The sequence below is a fragment of the Rhinatrema bivittatum genome, chromosome 7 (assembly GCF_901001135.1).
Source record: "Rhinatrema bivittatum chromosome 7, aRhiBiv1.1, whole genome shotgun sequence".
NCBI classification, from domain to species: domain Eukaryota; kingdom Metazoa; phylum Chordata; class Amphibia; order Gymnophiona; family Rhinatrematidae; genus Rhinatrema; species Rhinatrema bivittatum.
This window is the reverse complement of record NC_042621.1, coordinates 119088481-119114017: the sequence shown is the minus strand read 5'-3', so window position 1 is coordinate 119114017 and position 25537 is coordinate 119088481. Positions and strand designations below refer to the sequence as shown.

The 25537-nt window shown below is 45.9% G+C and overlaps 1 protein-coding gene across 5 annotated transcripts in view; it reads right to left on the bottom strand.

Annotated features, from left to right (window-relative positions):
* The window catches only part of GBF1 (golgi brefeldin A resistant guanine nucleotide exchange factor 1), a 739811-nt gene that overhangs the window by 450742 nt on the left and 263532 nt on the right, over positions 1 to 25537 (bottom strand). For all 5 annotated transcript variants that reach the window (XM_029609015.1, XM_029609018.1, XM_029609019.1 and 2 more), the window contains exon 4: positions 23422 to 23553. In XM_029609015.1, coding sequence (XP_029464875.1) covers positions 23422 to 23553 — 132 coding nt within the window. The remainder of the gene's footprint in view (positions 1 to 23421; positions 23554 to 25537) is intronic.

Sequence of the window (25537 nt, the reverse complement as noted above, 5' to 3'; positions counted from 1 at the left end):
ATACCTGAAGGCCCCGGCTGAGGCTCCGAGAAAATCGAAGGAATCGCCGGGGGCACCGTGGATGGCCTGGAAGGCATCGGTGCCGGTATCGAAGGCATCGATGGCGCCAATGTGCGTATCGCCCCCGATGAATGAATCGGTGGTGAGGGACGAATTGGCATCGATGGCTGAGGCAGTACTCCCGAAGGAGGAATGCGGAACGGTGTTTCTCCTCCCGATGAAGTTGTCAACAGGGAGCGCACTGGAGCCATCGGAGACCCGGGAATCACCGGTGGAAGGGCGGTCATGAGCGCCTCCATCTGAGATAGCAGCGGTGCCAGCGGTGCTGTCATTGGGTCGATGACCAGTTCCACTCTCGGTGTCGGTGCCAGAGGAATCTGGAGCCATTGCATCACCTTGTCGATGGCCTCCTGGACCAGCCGGTCCAGTTCTTCCCGGAGACCTGGAGCAAGCAGCCCTGGCTCCGTGACGGAAGAGGGAGGCGGAGGCACAGTCAGAGGGACCACATTTACAGGCGGAATCGAGACTCCCAAACACCGATCGGGTGAGGGTGGCCTCGATGTCCCGATCGCAGGAATGGTCAGTGCCATTCCTGGACGGGGTTTCTTCGATGGTGGCTCGGACGGTGGCAAGGTCGATGATTTCGCTCCCTTGACGGTCCGAGACTTACGATGCCGATGGCGATGTTTCTCCCTATGATCCCCTCAATCCTGAGGGGAAGAAACAGGAGTCGATGGCTGTGAAGACGTCGATGGCGGACGGTCACCGGACGGTGGTCGATGCTGGTGCGACTTCGACGGTACCAGTTCCGACGACGTCGATGCGATGGACAGCGTCGGGGTGTGAGCACGGAAGAAGAGTCCCATCTTCTCCATTCTGGCTTTGCGACCTTTTGGTGTCATGAGGGCACATTTGGTGCAAGTCAGGACATCATGCTCAAGCCCTAAACACATTACACAGACCCCATAAGGGTGTCTGTGATAGACATGGTATGAGTACAGTCTGGGCACAGACGAAACCCCGATGCCATGGCCATCGAAAAAAATCGAGCCGCGGTACGTTCGACGACCAAACTCGACGGTAATCGACGAAAGACGGTCAAAAAACTTACCGGAGTACCACGGCCTGAGAAAAGTTAGAGGAGGGACCCCTATGGGGCAATTTAAGTTTAATTAACTCCATGAGGAAAATTCCTGTCAGGAATCTCTTCAGAGCTCCTAAACTGCGAGGCTACTGCTGCGCGGAAAAAAGAAGACTGAAGGGGGACCCCTGCTGGCTGCAGGGTTAGTGCCATGCTGGGTATACCCAGTAGGGGCCAGTCAAAGTTCTGGAAACTTTCACAGAAGTTTTCCGTGATTGGGCTCCATCCTGATTATGTCACCCATATGTGAGGACTAACATCCTGCTTGTCCTGTGAGAATGATCTTTATATTCATGTATCAATATGTTTATATTTTATATACATTTAGATTTATATTCCACTTTTCGCACTTTTTGCAGCACTTCAAAGTGGATTACATTCAGGTACTGTAGGTATCCCCAGAGGGCTTACAATCTAAGGGGGTCATTTTCAAAGGCTTATCTCGTGCGATAGCATGCAGGGGCAGAGTTGGGGCGGAGCTGGGGCGGCAAGGGGAGGAGTTGAGGTGGCAAGGGCTGCTGGCTTTCGCAGGCCAGCCCTCCCCCTCTTCGCCCTCCATTTTTGCTGGATTCACCATTCTGCGAAGCGCAGAATTTGCACAGAATTCCCCCCCTGCGCAGAATTGCCAAATTCTGCACAGAAAATGCCAGAGGAGGAGACCCCAGCATGCCACGAATGGAGCGCACTGTTCGCGGCAAAGATGAAAGCCCCCAGTGCGCCAGTTGCAAAGAAGATGAAAGCCCTGGTGCCGGTCACGGCAAAGATGAAGGCCCTGGCATGCCACAAACGGAGTGCGTGCGTCATTCCCAGCGAGCATGAAGGCCCCCGCATGCCTCGGGATGCGCTCCACTCGCGGCAAAGATGAAGACCCCGGTGAACATGAATGTATGTAGAGGTGTGTGTGTGAGAGAGAGGGGGGGGCGAAGGGAGCTGTGAGAGGGGTGTGAGAGAGGGGAAGGGGAGGGGTTGAGCAGGAGGGTGTGAGAGAGCAGGGGGAGGGGGTGAGCAGGAGGGTGTGAGAGATCAGAAGAGTGAGAGACCAGGGAGGGTAACCAGGGGGGGTGAGAGAGAGAGCAGGGGGGTGTTTGAGTGTGGGAGCCAGAGAGAAGAAGCATATATGAGGAGATTGTGAAGTAGTGTGTATGTGTGCGAGATTGGGAGCTAGTGTGTATGAAAAAGGGATCGAGTGTATGCGAGGGTGCTAGCCTGTGTGAAGGGATTGTGTATTTGTGAGAGAGAAACTGTGTGAAGGAGTGCGTGAGAGAGAGACATAGGTAGCCTGTGTGAGAGTGTATGCGTAAGAGAGAAAGGGAGCTTGTGAGAGTGTGCATGCAAGAGAGATGAACCTGTATGTGTGTGTGCGAGAGAGTGAGGGAGCCTATATGAGGATGTGTGTATATGCACTAGAGAAAGGGAGCATGGGTGTGAGAGAGGGAGGGACAGAGGGAGCCTGTGTAAGGGGCAGTACTGAGAACGGGGTCAAAGTCTGGGAGTGGCTATAGAATGGAAGGGGTTGAGCCTAGAGGTGGAGGGGAGAGATACTGGCAGGTGGAGGAGTTGGGGCCTGAGAGGGCAAAGTGGCCAGGGGAGTAGGGAGAGAGAGTGGAAGGGATACTATTACAGTGAATTTCTAGGGAAATTCTGCTCAAAATATTTAAAATTCTGCATCTTTAAGTAATAACTTTTTTCTTTTTAATTTAAAATGCAATTACATAAGGACCATCATGTAAATTGTGTTATTTTGACCAATATAAAGTTTACAGAACTTTGCAGAATTTTAAATTTTTTTGTGCACAGAATTTATATTTTTTACGTGCATAATTTTAAAATTTTTTGCACAGAATTCCCCCAGGAGTAACTAAAGAACTCAAAAAAGCTGCTGCTTAAAATTTTTTCTGCTAAGTCCGGTGGAACTCTTACTGGAACGTGAAATTATTAAGAACTAGACCTGACCAGTGCTGTTACAGCAGATTTCTACAAGTATCCAAACTAGTATTTTTCAGTGAGTTAAAGCAACAGCTCAGAACAGTTAATTAAGAAAGGTTAAAAGCAATTTTCATGCTGCACTACACCATTAGAAAAAAACTAACTTTCTTACAGCTCAATACTGTAAAGTGCGGCCGTGGTTACCCTGCTCCTAACCTGCTTTCTACTCACTTTCCGGCCGCGTTAGCCCTTCCTGCGATACACAATCCCCTTTAACCGATTCTTACCGCCTCTTTAAATCCCCGGGTAACCCCTTCCGCATGCGGCATGTATATCAGATGTAAACGAGCGAATTAGCTATTCCCTCCCATACAGTAACGCGTGCCCCGACTATCGCTATTTTACCCTGTGTTTAACCTGCTAAATTACCGCCTACCCCTACCCCTGCGTTAGAGGCAAGGGTTAAGGGTAGACGGCAAACTTTCCCACAAAAGAAAACCTAAAAATGGGTATAAATACCTTGGATGTCACTTTCCGAATCCCCCATCTCCACGCGGGCGGGCATCGAGGCGGGAGCCGGCGGGCGCGCGTTTATCCAAGCGGCGGCGGTGGGAGCCGCAGGGCGCGCGTTTATCCGGCGGGCTGTCATCGAGGCAGGAGCTAGCGGGCGGGTGGGGGCGCGTTCATCATCGAGGCGGGAACCGGCAGGCGCACGTTTATCCAGGCGGCGGCGGCGGGAGCCAGCGGGCGCGCATTCATCCGGCAGGCTGTCATCGAGGCGGGAGCCGGCGGACAGGCGTGCTGTCATCGAGGCGGGAGCCGGCGGGCGGGTGGGCGCGCGTTTATCCAGGCGGCGGCGGCGGTGGGAGCCGGCGGGCGCGCGTTTGTCCAGGTGGCAGCGGTGGGAGCCGGCGGGTGCGCGTTCGTCCAGGCAGCGGCGGGAGCCGGCGGGCGGGCGCGCATTCATCCAGGTGGTGGCAGGAGCTGGCGGCGAAAGCGGCCTCCAGCAACCCCCGCTGGCAGTGAATGAATGCACGCCTGTGTACGCCCGTGCAATTTCGGCGCTCAAGGCAGGGCATTAGAGAACGCCGACGTCACGTGTCGTGACGTCAAACATCGTGACGTCACGCCTTGAGTGCCGAAATTGCACGGGCTTACACAGGCGTGCATTCATTCACTGCCGGCGGGGGTTGCTGGAGGCCGCTTTCGCCGCCGGCTCCCTCCGCCCGGATGAACGCACGCTCCCGCCTCGATGACAGCCCGCCGGCTACCGCCTCGATGAACTCGCTCCCGCCTCGAACGCGCGCCCGCCGACTCCCACCAGTAAGTTTACTTTTTTTACACTTTTGTTTTAATTTTCGCCTGCGCCTTGCTTCGGGAGGGGGGGAACCATCCACTTCCTGGTACCTGTCATTTCAAATGTCAGTTGAAATGACATTTGAAATGACAGGTACCAGCGCACCCAGGATACTATATAGGCGCTGTATTAAGCGCCTATACAATAAAATGGGTTGCACGGGCCTAACCCTTCGCTTAACGCTTCGCAGACGCGGCTTGCATTTGCAAGCAATTTATCGAGCGGTATGTGAGCAGGACTGTGCGTGCGGGGAACGAGGGTGCGCCGGCACTACCGCACTCTAACACGGCCTTACTGTATCGACCTATTAAAGAGGTATTTTCCTTCATATTTATACCCAGCACAAGTAAGGACCTTTATAATCCCTTCACAGCAGCACTTTTACCCCCAGATAAGCCTCCAAAGGAGATGTGGGCCAGAACAGATTCTGTGCAGGTTAGCAGAGATGGGGCACCTGAAGAAGTCTTGTGACTACAGACTTAACATATCCACATATCCATTCAGAAATACGTTTTTTTCTTTGATGAAGAAGTCACCTCACACAATCAGAAACAGTCCAGAGATGGAGAGAGGATAGTCCACCCAGAGATATACAGGGCACTGTAAAGAGAAAATGCTGCTTTTGGATGATGAAAAAACAGGAAAGAGGATGCCTCTGGGAGCCGTAATCACAAGCAAAACAGAAGCCTGTTGGGAGATGACCACCCAGGAATTCTGAACCTGAAGCTGATCAGGAGTGGAGAACAGACCACAGAGAAACAGGACAGTAAGTGTGGAGGCCAGGTGAAGCTAATTAAGAATTTCCTTACAGAGAGCAGGAGCTCTGCCAAAGAGAGGGAGGCAGAGAATGTGAACATCTGGGAACTGCCACAGTGGTAGAGAGCAGCCAGGAAACAAAGGCCCAGTCAGTTACCACTCCAAGTGGGCATGTACCATAAGAGTTCTGGAGCGCCTGTGGCTTAGAGCTAACAGAGAACTTGATGTGATAAAATGTAAGTAAAAAAAATGCATGCCAAAACTCAGGACACATTTTCTTTGCTCCCACGAGCAAATAAGAAAGTTAATTGTCGATGCAGTAAGCTAATGGCTTGTTGATGTATAAGAGTTTAAAAAAAAAAACAAAAAACATGCAAACCCAAAAATGTGCACCCAAAAATATGCGTAGTGTGCATGAAATATGATTTGAGCACAAAATGCTTAATGCACTGAAAAGACAATTTGTGCAGAAAGCATGTTCTCTGCACCATAAACTCCAAGTTCAGTCCCAGAAACATTATTCTATGTCTGATCAGGAGTTAAATTTCCAGCATTAAGAAACTTGAATTAAGCCTATGCAGCCCTCTTCCTTTCAGACTGATAGCTCATGACTTGATTAACATGGGAGGCATTTTCACTCAAGTCTGGGCACACATTTTGTGTGTGCTATATTCCTTCTTAAACTGGAAGATGTTCACACAAAAATGTGCACACAATCACGAGTTAACATGTGTGCACAGCAAATCATGCCTTACTATATTAGCCTACAAAGTTTGACCAAGCTGCTGCTTTGAGTGATCAGACAGGTTTGGAGCAGACCACAGGAGCTAGCCTGTTCACATATGGTAACAGCAGTGGAATGATGAAATGACCCATCAGAGCTAACTAGATCCAGGAAGGAGGTGGGACTGTGGCATCCAAGAGGCCAAAGAGACCGAGAGGAGTTTATGGAACACACTTTTATAATATGGGAGGTTTGGAAAGAGAAGCATTTAAACTCCTTATTCTCCTCATCCTTTTTTGTAAATGCTGTTCCTTAGGGCTGCCAAGAGGCTGGTGTTAGTGAGCTGGACTTAGGAGTGTATTGTCATCTTTCCTAAAGGAGCAAAAGAAGGAACCACACTCTGGAATGAAGGTCAAAGGCTGTTGGAACAGGAGGATGTGGATGGCTAGAGTGAACTTCCAGCTGGCAAGCATACCTAGGGGATGCCTGGTCTTGAAAGGACTTTTGTTTTGCGCTTTGGTAAGATAGCTGGGGAGCAGCCAAGGGAGCATGACATTTGCAAAAGAGTCTGCATTCAATTTTGCTCTCATAAGAACATAAGATTTGTCATACTGGATCAGACTAAAGGCCCATCAAGCCCAGTATCCTATTTCCAACCATGGCCAAATCAGGCCACAAGTACCTGGCAGGATCCTAAAAGTTTAATAGATTCCATGCTGCTTATCTCAGGGATAAGCAGTGGATTTCTCCAAGTCCACCTTATTATTATTAATGGACTTTTCTTCCAGGAACTTTTCAAACCTTTTTTAAACTCAGCTTCAGTAAAAAAAAAAAAAACTTTTACAACATCCTCCAGCAATGAATTCCAGAGTTTAATTATTGCTGAGTAAAAAAAAAATATTTTCTCCTATTTATCTTCAATGCATTACTTAGTAACTCCATTGTGTGCCTCGTCTTTGTATCTTTTAAAAAAATAACTGTTTCGCATTTACTTGTTCCATTCCATTCATTATGTTATAGACCTCTATCATATCTCCCTTTAGCCATCTCTTTTACAAGCTGAAGAGCTCTAACCTCTTTAGCCTTTCCTCATAAGAGAATTGTTCCATCCCCTTTATCATTTTGGTCATCTCTCTCTGTACCTTTTCTAATTCTGGTATACCTTTTTTGAGATGTGGTAGGCAGAAGTGCAGACAATACTCAAGGTGAGGTTGCACTATGGAGCAATAAAGAAGCATTATGAGGAGGAGGAGGGATCCAGCGAAGCTCGAGGAATGCTCTAAGATCTGGCAGCTAAGATATAATGCTAAAAAATGCAGAGTAATGCATTTAGGATGCAAAAAGCCAAAGGAAAAGTACATTATTGGAGCACAAGCACAAAGGAAGAGAGGGATCTAGGGGGTAATTGTATCTGATGAACTTAAGGTGGCCAAGCAAGTGGATAAATCAACAGTAAAAGCCAGAAAGATGCTTGGCTGCTTAGGGAGAGGAATGGTCAGCAGAAAAAGGGAGGTGATATTGCCCCCCTATAGGTTCCTGGTGAGACCTCACTTGGAATAATGTGAACAATTCTGGGGACTGCACCTTAAAAGGATAAAAACAGGATGGCGTTGGTCCAGAGGGTGGCTACTAAAATGGGTCAGTGGATTTCATTCTAAAGCATATGGGGATAGACAAAGATTTAAATATATATACCCTAGAGGAAAGGCAAGATGGGGAGATATGATGGAGACATTCAAATATATTAAAGATTTCCATGCACAGGAGGTGAGTCTTTTTCAATGGAAAGAAGCTCTAGATTAGAACAAGGGGTTATGAGATAAGGTTAATAGGGGGTAGACTTGGGAATAATTTTAGGAAATATTTCTTTACAGAGAGGGTGGCAGATGTTTGGAACAGCCTTCCCAGTGGAAGTGGCGGAGACAAAAGCAGTATCTGAATGCAGGAAAGCAAGGGATAAATATAGAGGGATCTCTGGGCCATACGGTCTTTTTCTGCAGTCATGTTTCTATGATAGTCTCTGTTTTATTCTCCCTTCCTGTCCTGATAATTCCTAGCATTCTATTTACTTTCTTGGCTCCACTGCACATTGTGCACAGGATTTCAACATATTATCTAATGTTGACGCTTGGATTCTTTTCCTGGATGGTGACTCCCAATGGGGAACCTTGCATTATGTAGCTATAAATTTGTGTTACTCTTCCCTACGTGCATCACTTTCCACTTGCTACACAAAGTCATCTGCCATTTAGATGCTCAGTCTCCTGATCTTGTAAAATCTTCTTGCAATTTCTCACAATCTGCTTGTGATTTAACAACTTTGAATAATTTGTATCATCAGCAAATCTGATCACCTCACTCACTTTTCCCACTTCTAGGTTATTTATAAATACATTAAAAATCTGTGATCCCAGTATAGATCCCCAAGGTACTCCACTATTCACCTTTAGCCATTGAGAAAACTAACCATTTAGTCTTTCTATCTTTTAACCACTTCTCAGTCTACAATAGAACATTACTTCCTATCCCATGACTTTTTAATTTCCTCATGTCAAAAGCTTTCTGAAAATCCAGACACACTATATCAACTTGCTCACCTTATCCACATTCGCTCACGCCTTAAAAAATGTACAGATTGGCAAGCTAAGGCTTCCCTTTCTAAATCCATGTTGGCTTTGTCCCATTAAACTATATTTATTTATTTATTTAGGGTTTTTATATACCGACTTTCTTGATATATATATATATCAAATCAAGTCTGTTTCCAAATAACACAACTATCGCCGGGGGGCGTTACATTAAACAATATATATCTATATATTCAGTAATTTTGTTCTTTATAATAGTTTCAACGACAGTTCCTGGCACAGATGTCAGGCTCCCTAACTTCTAAGGTGGTGGTTTAGAAAGAAGAGATTGTGGAGGTGGATCTGCAGACTAGGGAAGTGATAACATTGGTTTGTGATAATTTATCATTTATGGGGAGATGTAGAAATGTTATTGATATTATATGGGAGAACTACTGATGGTCAGCAGGGAATACAATGGTTCCTTTAGCCATTTACTAGATTTTACTAATAATCATTAAATTCACTAACTGTACACAATATCAATGTGATTTATGCAAACTAATATTATTAACACTATATTGTTTCCAATCTGTGAAGATTATGAAAGAGTAATTCACTTCTACTACTGTCCACATTAAAATGCAACTTGCCTATGCATATATAAAGGGATTATCTCCATAGCAATCCCCATGGCACTATTAATGCAAAAAATATTTTAAATAGTAAAAAACTTAATAAAAAAGTTGACAAACCAAAATCAATGCTATTGTTTTCCTGCAGATGGCAGTAAGTACAAGCACAGCAACTCATTTGATCTGTCCTAGACAAATGATAGTTGGGCTGGCTCGTCAAATAAAGTTTTCTAGAAATGAAATAGTTTGTCCTTATCGCATGCAAAGCACCGAAATATTAAGAGCTGCCTTTTTTTATTTTTATTTATTCCAATTTATATTACAAGAACAAAATCTTGATAGGAAAAACAAGAGATTTCCCTTATACTGTTACTATAATATTACATATACATCAGGTAATCATAACTAATTCAATCTCTCTATTATTAAAGTCCTCAAGAAGAGAGGGAAATCCTTCACAACCTTAAAGAAAAAAGTATTTATAACTTATAAGGCAATATACCGATGTAACAGCGACACATACGTTATGGAGGACCAGAAGGGTCCAAACAAGGTACCCCGGGAGTTATGGAGACCTTCCCCACTAAGAATTGGGTTAACTGGGGTGGATCGAAAAAGACATAAGTATTCTGTAAATATTTAACCACACATTTGCATGGAAATTTAAGGAAATATCTTCCCCCAATTAACAGGACCTGAGGTATCAGCAGAAGGAAAGCTTTTCAATTCCTCTGGGTCTCATGAGAGAGATCCGGGAAAGCCTTTATAATACTACCCATAAATCTCATATTCCTATGCCTTATGCATAGTTTTAGCAACCATTCCCTATCAGTCTCTAGAGCCAAAGTCACTATCAATGTTGCAGGCACTGCTAATTCCGTGTCCGATGTTTCCAGAATTGTCGTAAGATCAAGAGACTGGTCCCGCACTGGTCTCAAAGTTTCCAAATCACCTTCTTGGTCAGAGGCCTCTCTTCTGGACTCTGGTAAATAATATATTTTTGTTATCGATGGAATCATAGTCTCTGAAACCTTAAGTATTTCAATTAGGTATTTCTTGAAGACCTCTCGGAGATCTTAAAGGTAACTGAGGGAAATTTATAAACCTTAGGTTTCTATTTTTAGCAATATTCTCAAGATTTTCTTTTTTCAGAGCAATATTACTTTTATCTTTCATCAAGGTTAATTGGGATTGTTGAAGTGTTTATCTCAGTCACATGGGCGTCCATCAGCCCGGTCGGAGTGTTCACTGAGGCTGCCACAGGGTATGGGGTCCTCGGTTTGCGCTTCCTCCCCATTAAAAGGTAAAACTTTTTGCAAGAATTTCAGAATATTTTAGTTGGTCAGGAACGCTCACGCCACACTGAAACACCTGGCGGCCACCTTGGATTCCCATTCAGAGCTGCCTTTAAAGATTCTGTCCATGTCCATCCTCTTTTAGAATAATTATGTGAGAACTCGCCTAATGTAATAAAAATGATTTATCATAAACCATATTTTTAAGGTTTTATTTATTTATATTTAGCTCCCGGTGCATTAGCATATCATTTGCTTACTGCATCTGGAATTCACTTTCTTTTTAGTGTGCGAGTAAAGCAAATGTGCTTGGAAATTCAGCATACATTTTTTACTCACATCTTTATATCGGGATCTGAATTTGCTCTGGGAACAAAACAGCCCCATGACTTGTCATGGCCACCTACTAGAGTCAGCCCTCTCAGTCCGCAACTAAACTCGCTGTAATCCTTGGGCAGAGGTCCTTACTAAGGAGTCAAAGGGCCACTTCAATTTCCCAGACTTAAGATGTCCAAACTTCTTATGCTTTCCATAAACCTACTACTCACAAGGATGGGGGGGGGGGGGGAGAAATGGAGATTATTTTCAAAGGCCCTGAGCATTGTTTTCATAATCTAACATGTACAGTAACAATCACACTGGATAATGAATGTGGTTCCAACATAACTTTACTGACAACTGATTGTAAGGTGAAATGAATAACAATTCAGAAGTCCTTGTTCTCTACCATTCATTACAGTAATCCAATAAATCTGCCACTGTACTGAGGGTTTAATCTATATCTGATTCTATATCCCATCAATTTCAGGTGCAATTTTGGAGCTCTCTCTCAAACTGGTGGTCATGATACTCGAATTAGTTTCGATGGCATAATCTCACATTCACATTTCTTATATCTTGTTTCAAATGTCAAGAACAGGCTTCTTATTTCTTATTCAAACTTCTCCCAGAATATTCTGATGATATTGTAAAGGTTAACATCAGATTGATGCCACAATGCTTCTTTCTTCCTGTTCTCTCCTCATCCCAGGAATGAATAAGAATCTAGTCCTTTGCATTACCTCTGAAGAGTGACTGGATTTCACTAGGAAGCCAATGCAATAAAGTACGCCCAGCCTAGCGCACAGGCTAACGAGGGGTTGGACGCACTAGACTAGCTCCTGAGGCAATAAGGGGATTAGCGCTTCTAAAACACAACCCCAATGAATTGCATAGCCAATAATGCTCATCACATTCCATGTAGATGAGGCTATTAACTATTACTCCCTGATGCAGTAGCTCGCCGGGCACCCAATGCCTACACTTTAATGAGGAAAATTTAACTCCAGCCCCGGAGCTAGCGTTAAATCATTCCGCCAGTCAAGGGCTCCTGAGAACTGCAATCATACTGTTCTATGTGGTCCCTCCTCCTATGTATCATTGCAATACTTCGATCTACTGCTTGCGGTGTTCCAAGTTTAAAGGAATAATGGGATCTAAAACAATTCTGGACACACAAAATACATGTTCCAGGCGTGTATATTGGGCGAAATCAAAAGGCAGGATAAAATGGATGCTCGTATTGAGCGCCCGTTGCAATTGCGAGCACATAGCCACGTCTTCTGGGCACCCAATACATTTGAGCACTAGACACACACAAATCTTCCCTAGTGTGACCTTTTTAATACAGTGGCTCAATTAAATACTGCATCGGACACCCAGGCAATGTGGTTGAGCGCACATTTTTATGCACATCTTATTGCATAAGCCTGTAAATGTTTCCCTCTTTTATATTAGTAAGAAGCAACCAACACAGCAACCTACATGAGGGAGCTGTAATCCACTTGGAATAGTTTATCTATAACTACACAAATAGTATTTCCTTAGTAGAAAGTTAGTAGAGTTCTCTACACCACAAACAGACTTGTGACAATGTTGTCTAATAGTTTTCTTCAATCGAGGAATGTTTTCAACATCCTTAGCCCTCCTGATTTGGTCTCATTGTTTCCCTCCTCCTGGCTACAAAGGATAGCAGCAACATCCCATATATTACAGAGACCCTTATTCACGTGGAAGAATCTAGAAAGCAGAGTTGCTTACCTGTAACAGGTGTTCTCACAGGACAGCAGAATGTTAGTCCTCACACATGGGTGACATCAGGATGGAGCCCAATCACAGAACACTTTTCTCAAAGTTTCTAGAACTTTGACTGGCACCTAGTGGGCATGCCCAGCATGGTACTAACCCAGCAACCAACAGGGGTCCCCCTTCAGTCTTGTGTATAGTAAAAGTATTTTTGAAAAATGAAATAAATCGCAAGTGAACCCAACTCCACGGGGTGGCGGGCGGGTTTCGTGAGGACTAACATCCTGCTGTCCTGTGAAAACACCTGTTATAGGTAAGCAACTCTGCTTTCTCACAGGACAAGCAGGATGGTAGTCCTCACACATAGGTGAATAGCGAGCTGAGGATGCCAGAGTAATGCATCAAATGCAACCAAAGACGTGCAACAGGCACAACAACAGGGTTGGATTTGGGTAGGAGGGCATCCTGAAAACCCAGAACGAGTTCGCTGGTTGGACATTGGGTATTAAGCTGAGAATAGATTGTGCAGAACAGACTGGCCAAAAATGGAATCTTGTCTGCCAGCCTTATCCAAGCAATTATGGGCTGCAAAAGTATGGCGAGAACTCCAGGTCGCAGCTTGACAAATATCAATAAGTGGTACCAAACGAAGGTGTGCCACTGAAGTTGCAACGGCCCTTACAGAGTGTGCTTTTACATGGTCTTGTAGTGGAATGCCTGCTTGCTGGTAGCAAAAGGAGATACAGTCTGCCAGCCAGGAGGAAAGGGTCTGTTTTCCCACTGGATTTCCCAATTTGATGGTATCAAAAGAAACAAATAATTGCTAGGGCACGCTTGCAGTCCAGGGAATGTAGAGCCCTTTTCTCCTGGGTTTGAATGGGGCCTTGGAAAGAAAGTAGGTAAAATGATGGATTGATTAAGATGAAATTCTGACACTACCTTTGGTAAAAAACTTAGAGTGTGTACGGAGGAGTACTCTGTCGTGCAGAAATTTAGTGTAAGGCGGGTAGGTGACTAATGCCTGTAACTCACTAACTCTGCGAGCGGATGTTATAGCGAGAAGAAAAATTACTTTCCAGGTGAGATAGTGGAGATTGCAGGATTGGAGAGGCTCAAATGGAGGTTTCATGAGCTGTCTTAAGACCACGTTAAGGTCCCAAGCAGGGGCCGAAGGGCGCAAGGGAGGTTTTAGGTGGAGCAAACCCCTCATGAAGCATGTGACTAAGGGATGTGTGGAAATTGACACGTCCCCTATGCCGTTATGGAAAGCGGCTACCGCACTGACATGTACTCTTATAGAGGAAGTTTTCAGGCCTGACAAAGATGCCAGAGATAGTCCAGAAACTTCACAGTGAAACAAGCAAAGGGGTCGATGGACATAGACGTGCACCAGACCGTAAAACTTTGCCAATTAGAACAATAAGAGCGTCTCATGGAAGGATTTCGTGAAGCTACCAAGACTCGAGATATGGACTCCGATAGGTTAAGGGGTCGGAGTATCAGCCTTTCAACATCCAGGCAGTCAGTGTCAGGGCTGGGAGATTGGGGTGGCGTAGGCGCCCGTTGCTCTGAGTGATCAGTAGCGGGTCTGTCCCCAGGTGAACTTGCTGGCATACCGAGAGGTCCTGGAGGATTGGGAACCAGGCTTGGCGAGGCCAGTGAGAGGCTATCAGAATCATTGAGCCCTTGTCCCTTAGTAACTTCACGAGAGTCTTGGAGATGAGTGGAAGTGGAGAGTACGCGTAGAGGAGACTTGTGGACCACAATAGGGCGCGTCTCTCGGCTGTGAGTGGCACTGAAAGTGAGCAAGCAGAAGTTCTCTACTTTGTGGTTGTGGATGGACGCAAAGAGATCCAGATGTGGATAACCCCAGCGTTGAAAGAGTGTGTCTGCTACCGTGGGGTTGAGGGACCATTCGTGCTGATGAAAGGTTCGAGTCAACTTGTCTGCCAGAACATTGTCCACGCCCGCCAAGTAGGTCGCCTTGAGGTACATCGCATGGGAAACAGCCCATGCCCATATCTGCGCAGCTTCCTGACACAGAAGGTAGGAACCCGTTCCTCCTTGTTTGTTTGTTGATGTACCACATCGCCACCTGGTTGACGGTCAGGATGGCTTTGTTTGAGAGGCAATCCTGAAAAACCTGAAGGGCATATCTGATTGCCCAAAGCTCCAAGAAATGTATCTGATGTGTGGCTTCCTGTGGAGACCAGGTTCCCTGAGTCTGCAGATCGTTGACATGAGTGCCCCAGCCTAGTTGGCGGCATCTGTCATCAAGATAATCTGAGGTTCTGGAGCCTGAAAAGGAAGGCCTTGAAGAAGATTGGAGTACTGCATCCACCAGGCCAGCGACAGGCAGAGCTGCTTGGTAATGTGGACAATGCTGGACATTAGATGATAAGCATGAGCCCACTGGGATTGCAAGGTCCACTGTGTCACTCTCATGGCCAGGCGGGCCATGGGAGTGGCATGCACCGAGGATGCCATATGTCCCAGCAGGATGAGGAAACAACATGCTGTCGAGCAATCCCGAGTCTGGAGGTATTGAGCCAGGTACGTGAGAGTGTAAGCCCGATCCTGAGGGAGGAAGGCCTTTGCCTGTATGGTGTTCAGATCTGCCCCTATGAAGGATAGGGTTTGAAAGGGAACTAGTTTGGACTTGGCATAGTTGACTAGAAACCCGAGAGACAGAAGTGTATTGAGAGTTAGAGATAAGGATTCTAGTGCGTGGTTTTGGGTCGGAGCCCTTATCAACCAATCGTCGAGATAAGGGTAGATATGGACTCCCTGACCCCTCAGGTAGACCGCAACCGAGGCACTTGGTGAAGACTCGAGGTGCTGACGCTAGGCCGAATGGCAGGACTCAGTACTGGAAGTGCCTGGGACCCACTTGGAACTGAAGGAACTTTTGATGAGATGGAGTGATGGCGATGTGTGCGTATGCATCCTGCAGATCTAGAGAGCAAAGGGTAGAGGAAGTAGGGAACCCATGGTTACCATTTTGAATTTTTCTTTCTGCAGATACCTGTTCAAGGCACGCAGGTCCAGGATGGGACGAATGCCCCCTGTGTTTTTTGGGATGAGGAAATACTGAGAATAGAACCCTTGTCCTCATTGGGAGAGGGGCACCGGTTCCATTGCTCGGGACTGGAGAAGGACGGAAACCTTGAGAGGAATGGTCGGATGACTCCCAAGTCGGCCGAGGTGGGGAGTGCTCCAGCACAGTCAGGAAGTTGAGGTGGTACCCTTGGGACACTACAGCCAGGACCCACTGGTCGGAAGTGAGTGTGTGCCATATGTTGGTGAAGTGGCACAGTCGGCCGCCGACTGGTATGGATGGTAGAGGAGGTTGGCTTATGCTCTCTAGTGAGGAGTCAAAACACAGCAGCCGGGCCCTGCTGAGGGGTTGGCTGGGTCTTCTGAGGTCAGGCTTGTCTGGGCAGGCCCTTCTGGTAAAGCCTGGAAGGACGACCTCAATTAGCAGGAGGATAATATTTCCGTGGCTTGAAAGAGGGCCGCTTCGAGTCCCTTCGGAATGTCCTTTTAGAAGTGGGTGGAAAATCAGAAGGTACTGAGGAAAGCTGGCACAGTGTTTCATGGTGGTCCTTTAGCTGTGCTACTGTTCCTGGATTTTGTCCCCGAAAAGATTATCTCCAACGCAGGGTAGGTCAGCTAACCAGTCCTGCACCGCTGGTCGCAGGTCGGAGGACATCAGCCAGGCCTACCTTCTTGCACTAATTCCCGCTGCAGACACTCTACAGGAAGTGTCAAAAATGTCATCGGCAGCGCAGACCTCATGCTTGCCAGCATCTAGGCCTTTCTGAGCCAGAGCATTGAGTTGATCCTGGAATTGTTCTGGTAAAGATTCCGAAAAATTCTGGATCTTCTTAAAAAGGTCTCTGTTATACTGGGTCATGTATAACTGGTAGGAAGCAATGCGAGAAATGAGCATTGAGCCATGGAAGACACGTCTGCCAAATGCATCCAGGGATCTCTGTTCCTTCCCTGGAGGTATAGAGGAATTTTATTTATTTATTTAACACTTTTCTATACCGACCTTCATAGTAGAGACCATATCAGGTCGGTTCACATCGAATAGGGGAACTGAACCAAGAACAGTAACCAAAAACAAAAGGTTGAACATGAAAAAGCAAAGTTACATTTAACAGGGAAATTAAACTTGGAGGCATAGACTGCTGGAAGGAAGAAAAGGCTAGAGATAGCGGAGAAATTATTAGTATAAACAGAGCAGTCATGAGGCTCTTATTCTGGGCTTAGGGGTAAAAATGGTAAAAATGAATGAGGTTTAGAACGTCGTGCCTTCTTCTAGGCTGATTCCACAACCTCAGAGTGGTGATCCAGCTGTGGCCTTTGAAACCCAGGGGCTGCCTGGACAAGGAAGGTTGCATAACACAATTTTATAAGAGTTTCTTTTCCAGCTGAATATCTATATTGTGACTGGACAAGGTAGGTGGCATCCGTCTTGCTGTTGACAGGTAGCACCGAGCCTGGATGCTCCCAATTTCTCTTAAGCAGGTCAATTAGGATTTCATGTATAGGAATAGACATCATTTCCTTAGGAGCATCAAGAAACTGGAGTACTTCCAGCATCTTGTGCCTTGAGTCCTCTTCCGTCTGAAGCTGAAATGGAATCGTTTCAGACAATTCCTTTATGAAATTAATAAAGGATAGATCCTCTGGAGGAGAGCGTCGTCTTTCCTCAGGGGGAGAGGGCTCTGAAAGCAGATCATCAGAATCCTGGGAAGAATTGTCAGTCCAAGGATCGTAAGGCTGATCCCCAGCTCCCATAGGATCACCAGAGGGAAGGAATGGTGTGAGTCCCTTAAGGATCAGGCCTAGGCATCAATGGTATCGGAGGAGGCACCAATGGCATCGATGGTGGCCCCAACCGCAGACGGGGCGGCATCAATGGTAAAGTAGGCACTGATGGAACTGGTGACATCGACGGGTGAGTCGGTGATAGAAGTCCAGACAGCCCGGGTATGGGTTCCGGTCTCGGAGCATCGTCTTCTTCCAATGACAATGGAATCGGGGTAGAAGGCATTGGAAACAGCGGCATCCTCAGTTCCACTGGTGGAAGTGCACCGATCAATGCATCCACTTCCTAGGAGCCGTGCGAACACCGTAGGGAATCAGGTCGGTGACCAGGGATGGTCTCGTTGCCGGCGCCGATGGAGGCTGGAAGCCGTTCAGTGCTTTTCCGATGGCCTCTTGGATCATCCAATCCAATTCCTCGCGACCGGGTCACCGAGGCAACCCTCACCCAACAGAGTATCAGGAGCCGTGACTCCGCCTTTAATGGTGGTCCCTCCGGCTATGCTCTGCCTCCTTCTGTTCCAGAGCCGGGGCTGCTTGCTCCAGGTCTCCGAGAAGAACCCATCGACAAGGCGATGCAATGACTCCAGGTTTCTACGACACCGGTACCAATTGTGGAACCGACCACCAACCCGATTCCGGCAGCGTTGGCACCGCTGCTCTCCAGGATGGAAGTGCTCATTGCCGCTTTTCCACCAATGGATCCGGTGCCCTCCCCGTTTACTCTGTCATCGGGAGGAGAAACACATTTCCGCATCCCTCCATCAGGAGTTCTGCCTCAGCCATCGATGCCGATACGTCCATCACCACCGGTCCAACCATCAGTGCCGATATGCCTGTTGGCGCCACCGAGCTATCCATCGATGCCCTTGATGCCTGCATAGGTGCCTCCAATTATTCCTTCAGAACCTAGACCAGGACCTTCAGGTATCCCACCACCCCGTCCCCCTCTAGTTCCTAGAGGGGCAGGTGCTGATCCCTATGATACCTGGACTGATGATTCTTCGCCAGACACCGATGATTTGCCTTCACCTCCTTCACCCTCTGAAAGTAGAAAACATTCTCCTCCAGAGGACCTTTCCTTTATAAATTTTGTGAAGGAGATGTCTGAATTGGTTCCCTTCCAATTACAGACTGAACAGGATGGTAGACATCAAATAACGGAGTTGCTACAATTCCTGGATGCTCCCAAGGAAATAACCTCCATCCCTATCCACCAGGTTCTTCTGGATCTCCTCAAGAAGAACTGGGAACATCCTGGCTCCATTGCTCCAGTCCACAGAAAAGCTGACACTAACTATTTGGTGCAGTCAGCTCCAGGTTTTCAGAAACCTCAATTGGATCACCAATCTCTAGTGGTAGAATCTGCACAGAAAAGAGCAATGGATCAAAACCTCACACTACTTTCCTCCCTGGCAAGGAACAGAAGTTTTTAGATGCCATTGGTCGCCATGTCTTCCAAGGATCAATGCTCATCTCCTGAATTGCCGCTTATCAGTTCTATATGACCCAATATAATAGGGTCATTTTTAAGTAGATACAAGATTTCACAGACTCCCTGCCTCAGCAATTTCAAGATCAGCTCCAAACCCTAGTAAACAAGGGTTTTGAGGCAGGCAAGCATGAGATCAGATCATCTTACGATATCTTTGACACTTCTAGTAGGGTATCTGCAGCCACTATTTCGGCAAGGAGATGGGCCTGGCTCAAATCTTCCGATCTTCACCCTGAGGTACAAGACAGGTTATCTGACTTACCCCTTTGTAGGAGATAATCTGTTTGGCGAACAGATTCAACGGACGGTGGCGGAACTCAAGGACCATCATGAGACCCTAAGACAGCTCTCTCTGATGCCTTCTGAATACTCTTCAAAACAGCCCTTCCGAAAGGACTCTAAGAAGTCATTCTTCCACCCGAAGAAGTCCTACCCGCCACCAACCAGATCACATGCCACGAGACCTTTTCAAAAAGCCCAGTCTCGTCAGACACGGAAACAAAAACCGCAGGCAGCTCCTCAACCAGGTCCTGCTTCAGATTTTTGACTTCTACCTAGAGAGCAGCAGCCAGCTTCCATTGCCTCACATACCAGTGGAAGGTCGATTGTGCCACTTCAACAACATTTGGGACTCAATCACCTCAGACCAGTGGGTACTGGCGATAACTGCTCAGGGTAACCATCTGAACTTTCTCTCCGTGCCACCGGACTCCCCACCTCTACTGAAGTGGAGAACATCCGATCACTCCATCCTTCTGGATCAGGAGGTCTCCCTCCTTCTCCAGTCCAAGGCAATAGAACCCGTACCCTACTCTCAGCACGGCCTAGGATTCTATTCCCGGTACTTTCTAATACCCAAAAAATCAGGAGGCGTTCGTCCTATTCTGGACCTACAGGCCCTCAACAAGTACCTCCAGCGAGAGAAGTTCAAGATGGTAACCTTAGGCTCGCTTCTTCCTCTTTCTACAAAGAGGAGACTGGCTCTGCTCTGTGGACCTCCAGGACACATACACACATATTGCGATAACTCCATCTCATTGCAAATACCTGAGGTTTCTAGTAGGCCCCAAGCACTATCAGTACCAAGTGCTTCCATTCGGCCTAGCGTCTGCACCACGAGTCTTCACAAAATGCCTCGTAGTAGTTGCAGCCTTCCTCAGGACTCAAGGTGTTCATGTCTACCCCTATCTAGACGATTGGTTAATCAGGGTTCCCACTCAGCAAGCTGCTCTAACCTTAAACACTAATTTCATTAGGATTTCTCGTCAACTACGACAAATCCAACTTAGTCCCATCTTAAACCTTGTCGTTCATTGGGGCAGACTTGGACACCTTGCAAGCAAAGGCTTTTCTGCCTCAACAGTGAGCTCTCACTCTCGTGTCTCTTGCACACCAGCTGCAGTCTCAGCACTCCGCGACTGCATGCCAATTTCTCATCTTTCTGGGACACATGGCATCCTCAGTTCAGGTCACAACAATGGCCCGTTTGATCATGCGAGTCATGCAGTGGACTCTTCGGTCACAATGGACTCAAAGCATTCAACCCCTGTCGACCATTGTCCACGTAACTGACTCACTCCGTCAGTCTCTTGCCTGGTGAAAAATCAGATCAATCTCCTCCAAGGCTTGCCCTTTCAGGCTCCAGATCCTCAATTAACTCTCACCACCGATGCTTCCAACCTCGGCTCGGGGGCCCATGTGGCCAATCTGCAGACACAAGGATCTTGGTCTCCAGAGGAAGCCAAACACCAAATAAATTTCCTGGAGCTTCGAGCAATCAGATATGCTCTCAGGGCATTTCAGGATCACCTCTCAAATCAAGCTTGCCTGATCCAGACGGACAACCAGGTGGCCATGTGGTACATCAACAAACAGGGAGGCACGGGCTCCTTCCTTCTGTGTCAGGAAGCTGCACAGATATGGGTGGAAGCTTTCTCCCATTCGATGTACCTCAGGGCCACCTACTTGCCGGGAGTGGACAATGTGTTGGCAGACGAGCTGAGTCACATCTTTCAACCGCACGAGTGGTCGCTCAACCCCTCAGTAGCAAACTCCATCTTCCAACAATGTGTATATCCTCAGATCGACCTCTTTGCGTCTCCACAAAACCGCAAAGTAGAGAACTTCTGCTCTCTCATTCGCAGCAAACACTCTCAGCCAAGAGACGCATTCTCCCTCTCAAGGGCAACTGGTCTACTCTATGCATTCCCTCCACTTCCTCTTCTCTCCAAGACTCTCGTGAAGTTACATCAGGACAAGGGAACCATGATCCTGATAGCACCTCACTGGCCACGCCAAGTGTGGCTTCCAATACTTCAGGATCTCTCCATTCACAGGCACATTCCCTTGGGAAGGACCCGCTTCTGATCATTCAAAATGACGGGTGCCTGTACCACCCCAATCTTCAGGCCTTGTCCCTGACAACATGGCTGTTGAAAGGTTAATCATTCAGCCACTTAATCTTTCTGAACCAGTTTCCCGTGTCCTGATTGCTTCACAGAAGCCTTCCACGAGAAAATCTTACTCTTACAAATGGAACAGGTTTACGTCATGTGCTCTTCTCAGTCCCTTGACCCCTTTACCTGTCCAATCCTGAAGTTTCTGGACTATCTCTGGCACTTGTCAGGGTCAGGTCGAAAAACTTCTTCCATCAGAATGTATGTCAGTGCGGTAGCCGCCTTCCATAAAGGTGTCGGGGATGTTCCTATATCAGTACAACCCCTTGTAACACGTTTTCTGAAAGGCTTGCTTCGCCTCAAGCCTCCTCTGCGTCCTCTGGCCCCTTCTTGGGACCTCAACCTGGTTTTGGGTTGGCTCATGAAACCACCATTCGAGCCTTCACTCCTGTGATCTTCGCTATCTCACATGGAAAGTGATTTTCCTTCTGGCAATCACTTCAGCTCGCAGAGTTAGTGAATTACAGGCCCTAGTTACCTATCCGCCTTATACTAAACTTCTGCAGGACCAGGCAGTACTCTGCACTTACCCTAAGTTCTTGCCTAAGGTAGTATCAGAGTTTCATCTCAATCAATCCATTATACTACCTACCTTTTTCCCCAGGCCCCATTCCAATCCAGGAGAGCAGGCTCTGCATACCCTTGACTGTAAACTGGCTCTAGCGTTCTACCTAGACCGTACAGTTGCCCACAGGAAAAGCACTCAATTGTTTCTCTCTTTCCATCCTATCAAATTGGAGCAGCCTGTGGGTAAGCAGACTCTCTCCTCCTGGTTAGCAGACTGCATATCTTTTTGCTATCAGCAAGCAGGCATTCCACTTCAAGACCGTGTTAAAGCACACTCTGTGAGGGCCATGGCGGCTTCAGTAGCACACCTACGTTCAGTGCCGCTTCCTGACATTTGCAGGGCTGCCACCTGGAATTCTCTCCATACCTTTACAGCCCACTATTGCTTAGACAAAGCCGGAAGACAAGATTCCATCTTCGGCCAGTCTGTCTTGCGCAACCTATTTACAACATGACGTACCAACACCCTTCCGCCTGCCCAGTGGGGTTCAGGATGCCCTCTACCAAATTCCTCCCCAGTTGTTGTGCCTGTTGCACATCTTTGGGTACATTTGGTGCATACTTGGACATCCTCAGCTTGGTACTCACTCATATGTGAGGACTACCATCCTGATTCTCCTGTTAGAAAGCAAATGTTGCTTACCTGTGACAGGTGTTCTCACAGGACAGCAGGATATTAGTCCTCACGAAACCCATCCGCCGCCCCGCAGTGTTGGGTTCATAATGTTTTCTTATTTTATTTTCGGCACTACCTGTAGCTTTTTAACAAGACTGAAGGGGGACCCCTGCTAGCTGCAGGGTTAGTGCCATGCTGGGCATGCCCAGTAGGGGCCAGTCAAAGTTCTGGAAACTTTGACAAAAGTGTTCCGTGATTGGGCTCCATCCTGTGATGTCACCCATGTGTGAGAACTACCATCCTGCTTGTCCTGTGAAAATTTGACTATGCCACATGTAAAATCTGATGAAAACCAAATAGAAAGAAAATTAAAATCTTCAGGATGATTTTTCTCAAAGACCAAACAGTTCTCCTGACACACTTCTATCCACGTCCTTGAAAAGACACACAGAAAATATGTATATAGGACACATGATCAACTGCTGAGCTAAATATGGGGACTGAATGTTTATGAGAGATGAGTGATGACAGCAACTACTTTATTTGTTAATGTTTTTATGACTTAGCAACCATTTTTTGATAGGATTCACCCAAAGAGATGAACAGAAAGGTAACTCAAATGGGCAAATTAAATTAAAATGATAAAGCAATATAATCCTCAAAATGATAGCACAGTAATGATAGAACACTCACAATGACAGCACAGTTAAACAATCTAATTTGTGATGTTGTCCCATAGTTTCCTTCACCAAGAGCTGAAGACCTACTACTACAAGTTTAAAAGTTGTGCTAATTTTACTTTGTTCTGTTCATATCCTTGAAAACTTCCCCAAGTTTAGTTTGCTGTCATAATATATAAAAATCTGTTCAACCAAAACAAAATGTACAACGTTTACTAAATTGAGAATTATAATTTGGCTGTTCATCATTAGTTACTTTATTTTAAATTACCAATGGAAAGTCCAAGCTCCAATAAGTGGACATACCTATCAGTGCGTAGGAGAGGAACTTATTGACAGATGTCAGCGCCAGTCCGGTGATAGGACCTGTAGTGTCTTCAGAACGAACAACCTCCAAGAAGGGCCGCAGGAAAACGTTGGGCTCAATTTCAGAAAGATCTATTACCAAAAGAGAATAACTATATTACAAATCCATCCTATATTACATATCTAGTCTTATGCCAGGACAGCTTTAGTTTTCTATAGCTCCTTTCATATCATTAAAACTTTAAACAACAAAAGGAATGAAGGAGGTGAAGTGAGAACATTTCTTGAAGACTAATTTCCTAGGTCATCACAATGTATTCTGTGTTCCTGAGATTTCAATTGAACTGAACAGGCCAGTTTCCCTCCAGGGACCCCCACCCAGGAATTCTAGGTATTGTGGGTATCTACGGCATATGAAAGTCTGGGCAAGGATCATTGGGTTTTCTACCATCTATGACAGAAAAGTAAATGAAATTGGATAAACTGTTTCAAAGTCACTGGGGGAAGTATACTTTCTAGGAGTGGGTGGAGTAGAAGGGACAAAGACACACAATGACAATTTTATAAGGCCTGTTTCCCTGCAGAAAATAAGGGTAAAAAAAAAGGCAACTCGAAATTATACATTTGATTTTATTTCAACAAAATAAACAAACATTACAGAGAAAAGCAAAATTTTAAAACAATTTAAACATCTGAAACATTACTGGGGTAATTTTGTAACAATATACATTAAAAAAAAAGTCACACACAGCAATTATACCAATTTTCAATGCAGACTTATGTGCATAAGTCTGCTTTGAAAATTATCCCACCAAATCTGCCCACAAAGGTTATATGGGCTAAAACGTCTAAACAAATTTTTCCTGAAAATGACACACAGGAAGCATAATTTTCAAACTGTGCATGGCGGCATATATGTACCAATAGTTCCATCACAGTATTTTATAACACATGCATTATAAAACATGCATATATTTACCCGACAACATGCACGTGTATGTAGGCATATGCACAAATATATGCAATGCTTTGAAAACGAGCATGTCAATGTATTAAGCGCACCTAATTTTCCCACCTATTTTATACATGAAAATAAAATGGGACTTATTTGCATAAATCAGAATTTAAAATATGCACACAAGTATAATTACCAGTTTTATCAATTAATCCACCAATTTGCCAAGTCCTTCCCCAGGTCATTGAGACCTTCATGGTTCTTCAGTTCACCCAGACCTCCCACTCGGCCAACAGTACCCAAGAAACAAGTTTAATATCACTTATGCAACATAATTAGCAGGAGTAAATTTACGTGAATCAATTGGAAAATCTAAGAGCGCACCCTAGCCTGCTTTCATTTTATGCACCTATATGTGCCCGTGAAAGCACGTATGTTTGAAGTTTATAAAATCGTATGTACGCAAGTAGATGCTACTTATGCACATATATATTAATTTTTACATGTACAAGTCTTTGAAAATTCATCCCATACTTTTTAAAACCCAAATGTACACACACAAGTCCAAACGCCTCCCCAACTCCACCCTTAGGAATGCCTCTGCTTAGTCCAGGTAAACTTAAGCACATGTATGACATACACGTAAGTTTAACGGGATATTGGGCAGGCAATTTTGTAAAAGCCACTTCTGCATATAAAGCACCGTTTACCCACTGAAATCCCTTTGAAAATTACCCTGACTAAAAGAAAACTTATTTTTCCATAAAGTGTAAAATGACTTTAGTATACACATCTGAAGATGACAGACAGACAACAAATAAAAAGCAAGCTCCTAGAGTTAAGTGACTTGCCTAAGCACGAAGAAAAGTATTTTTTGGTCATATGTATAAGATGGAACCTTAACAATAACCCTATACCTGAAAAACAGTCAAGTCAATTGAGAAGAGGTAACTTGAGAGCATAAGAACATAAATTGCCATAAATGTTGTCTAATAGTTTTCTTCAAACCGAGGCATGGACACCCAGATCTGTGTCCCGGCCAAGCTTCAGCACCGCACTACACAGCTGCACACAGAAAATGGGTTCACCTCACTGCCCTTGTTTCGAAACATCCAAGTTTCTTCTTCAGGGGAGATGAATGATACGATGTTTCTCCTTCAA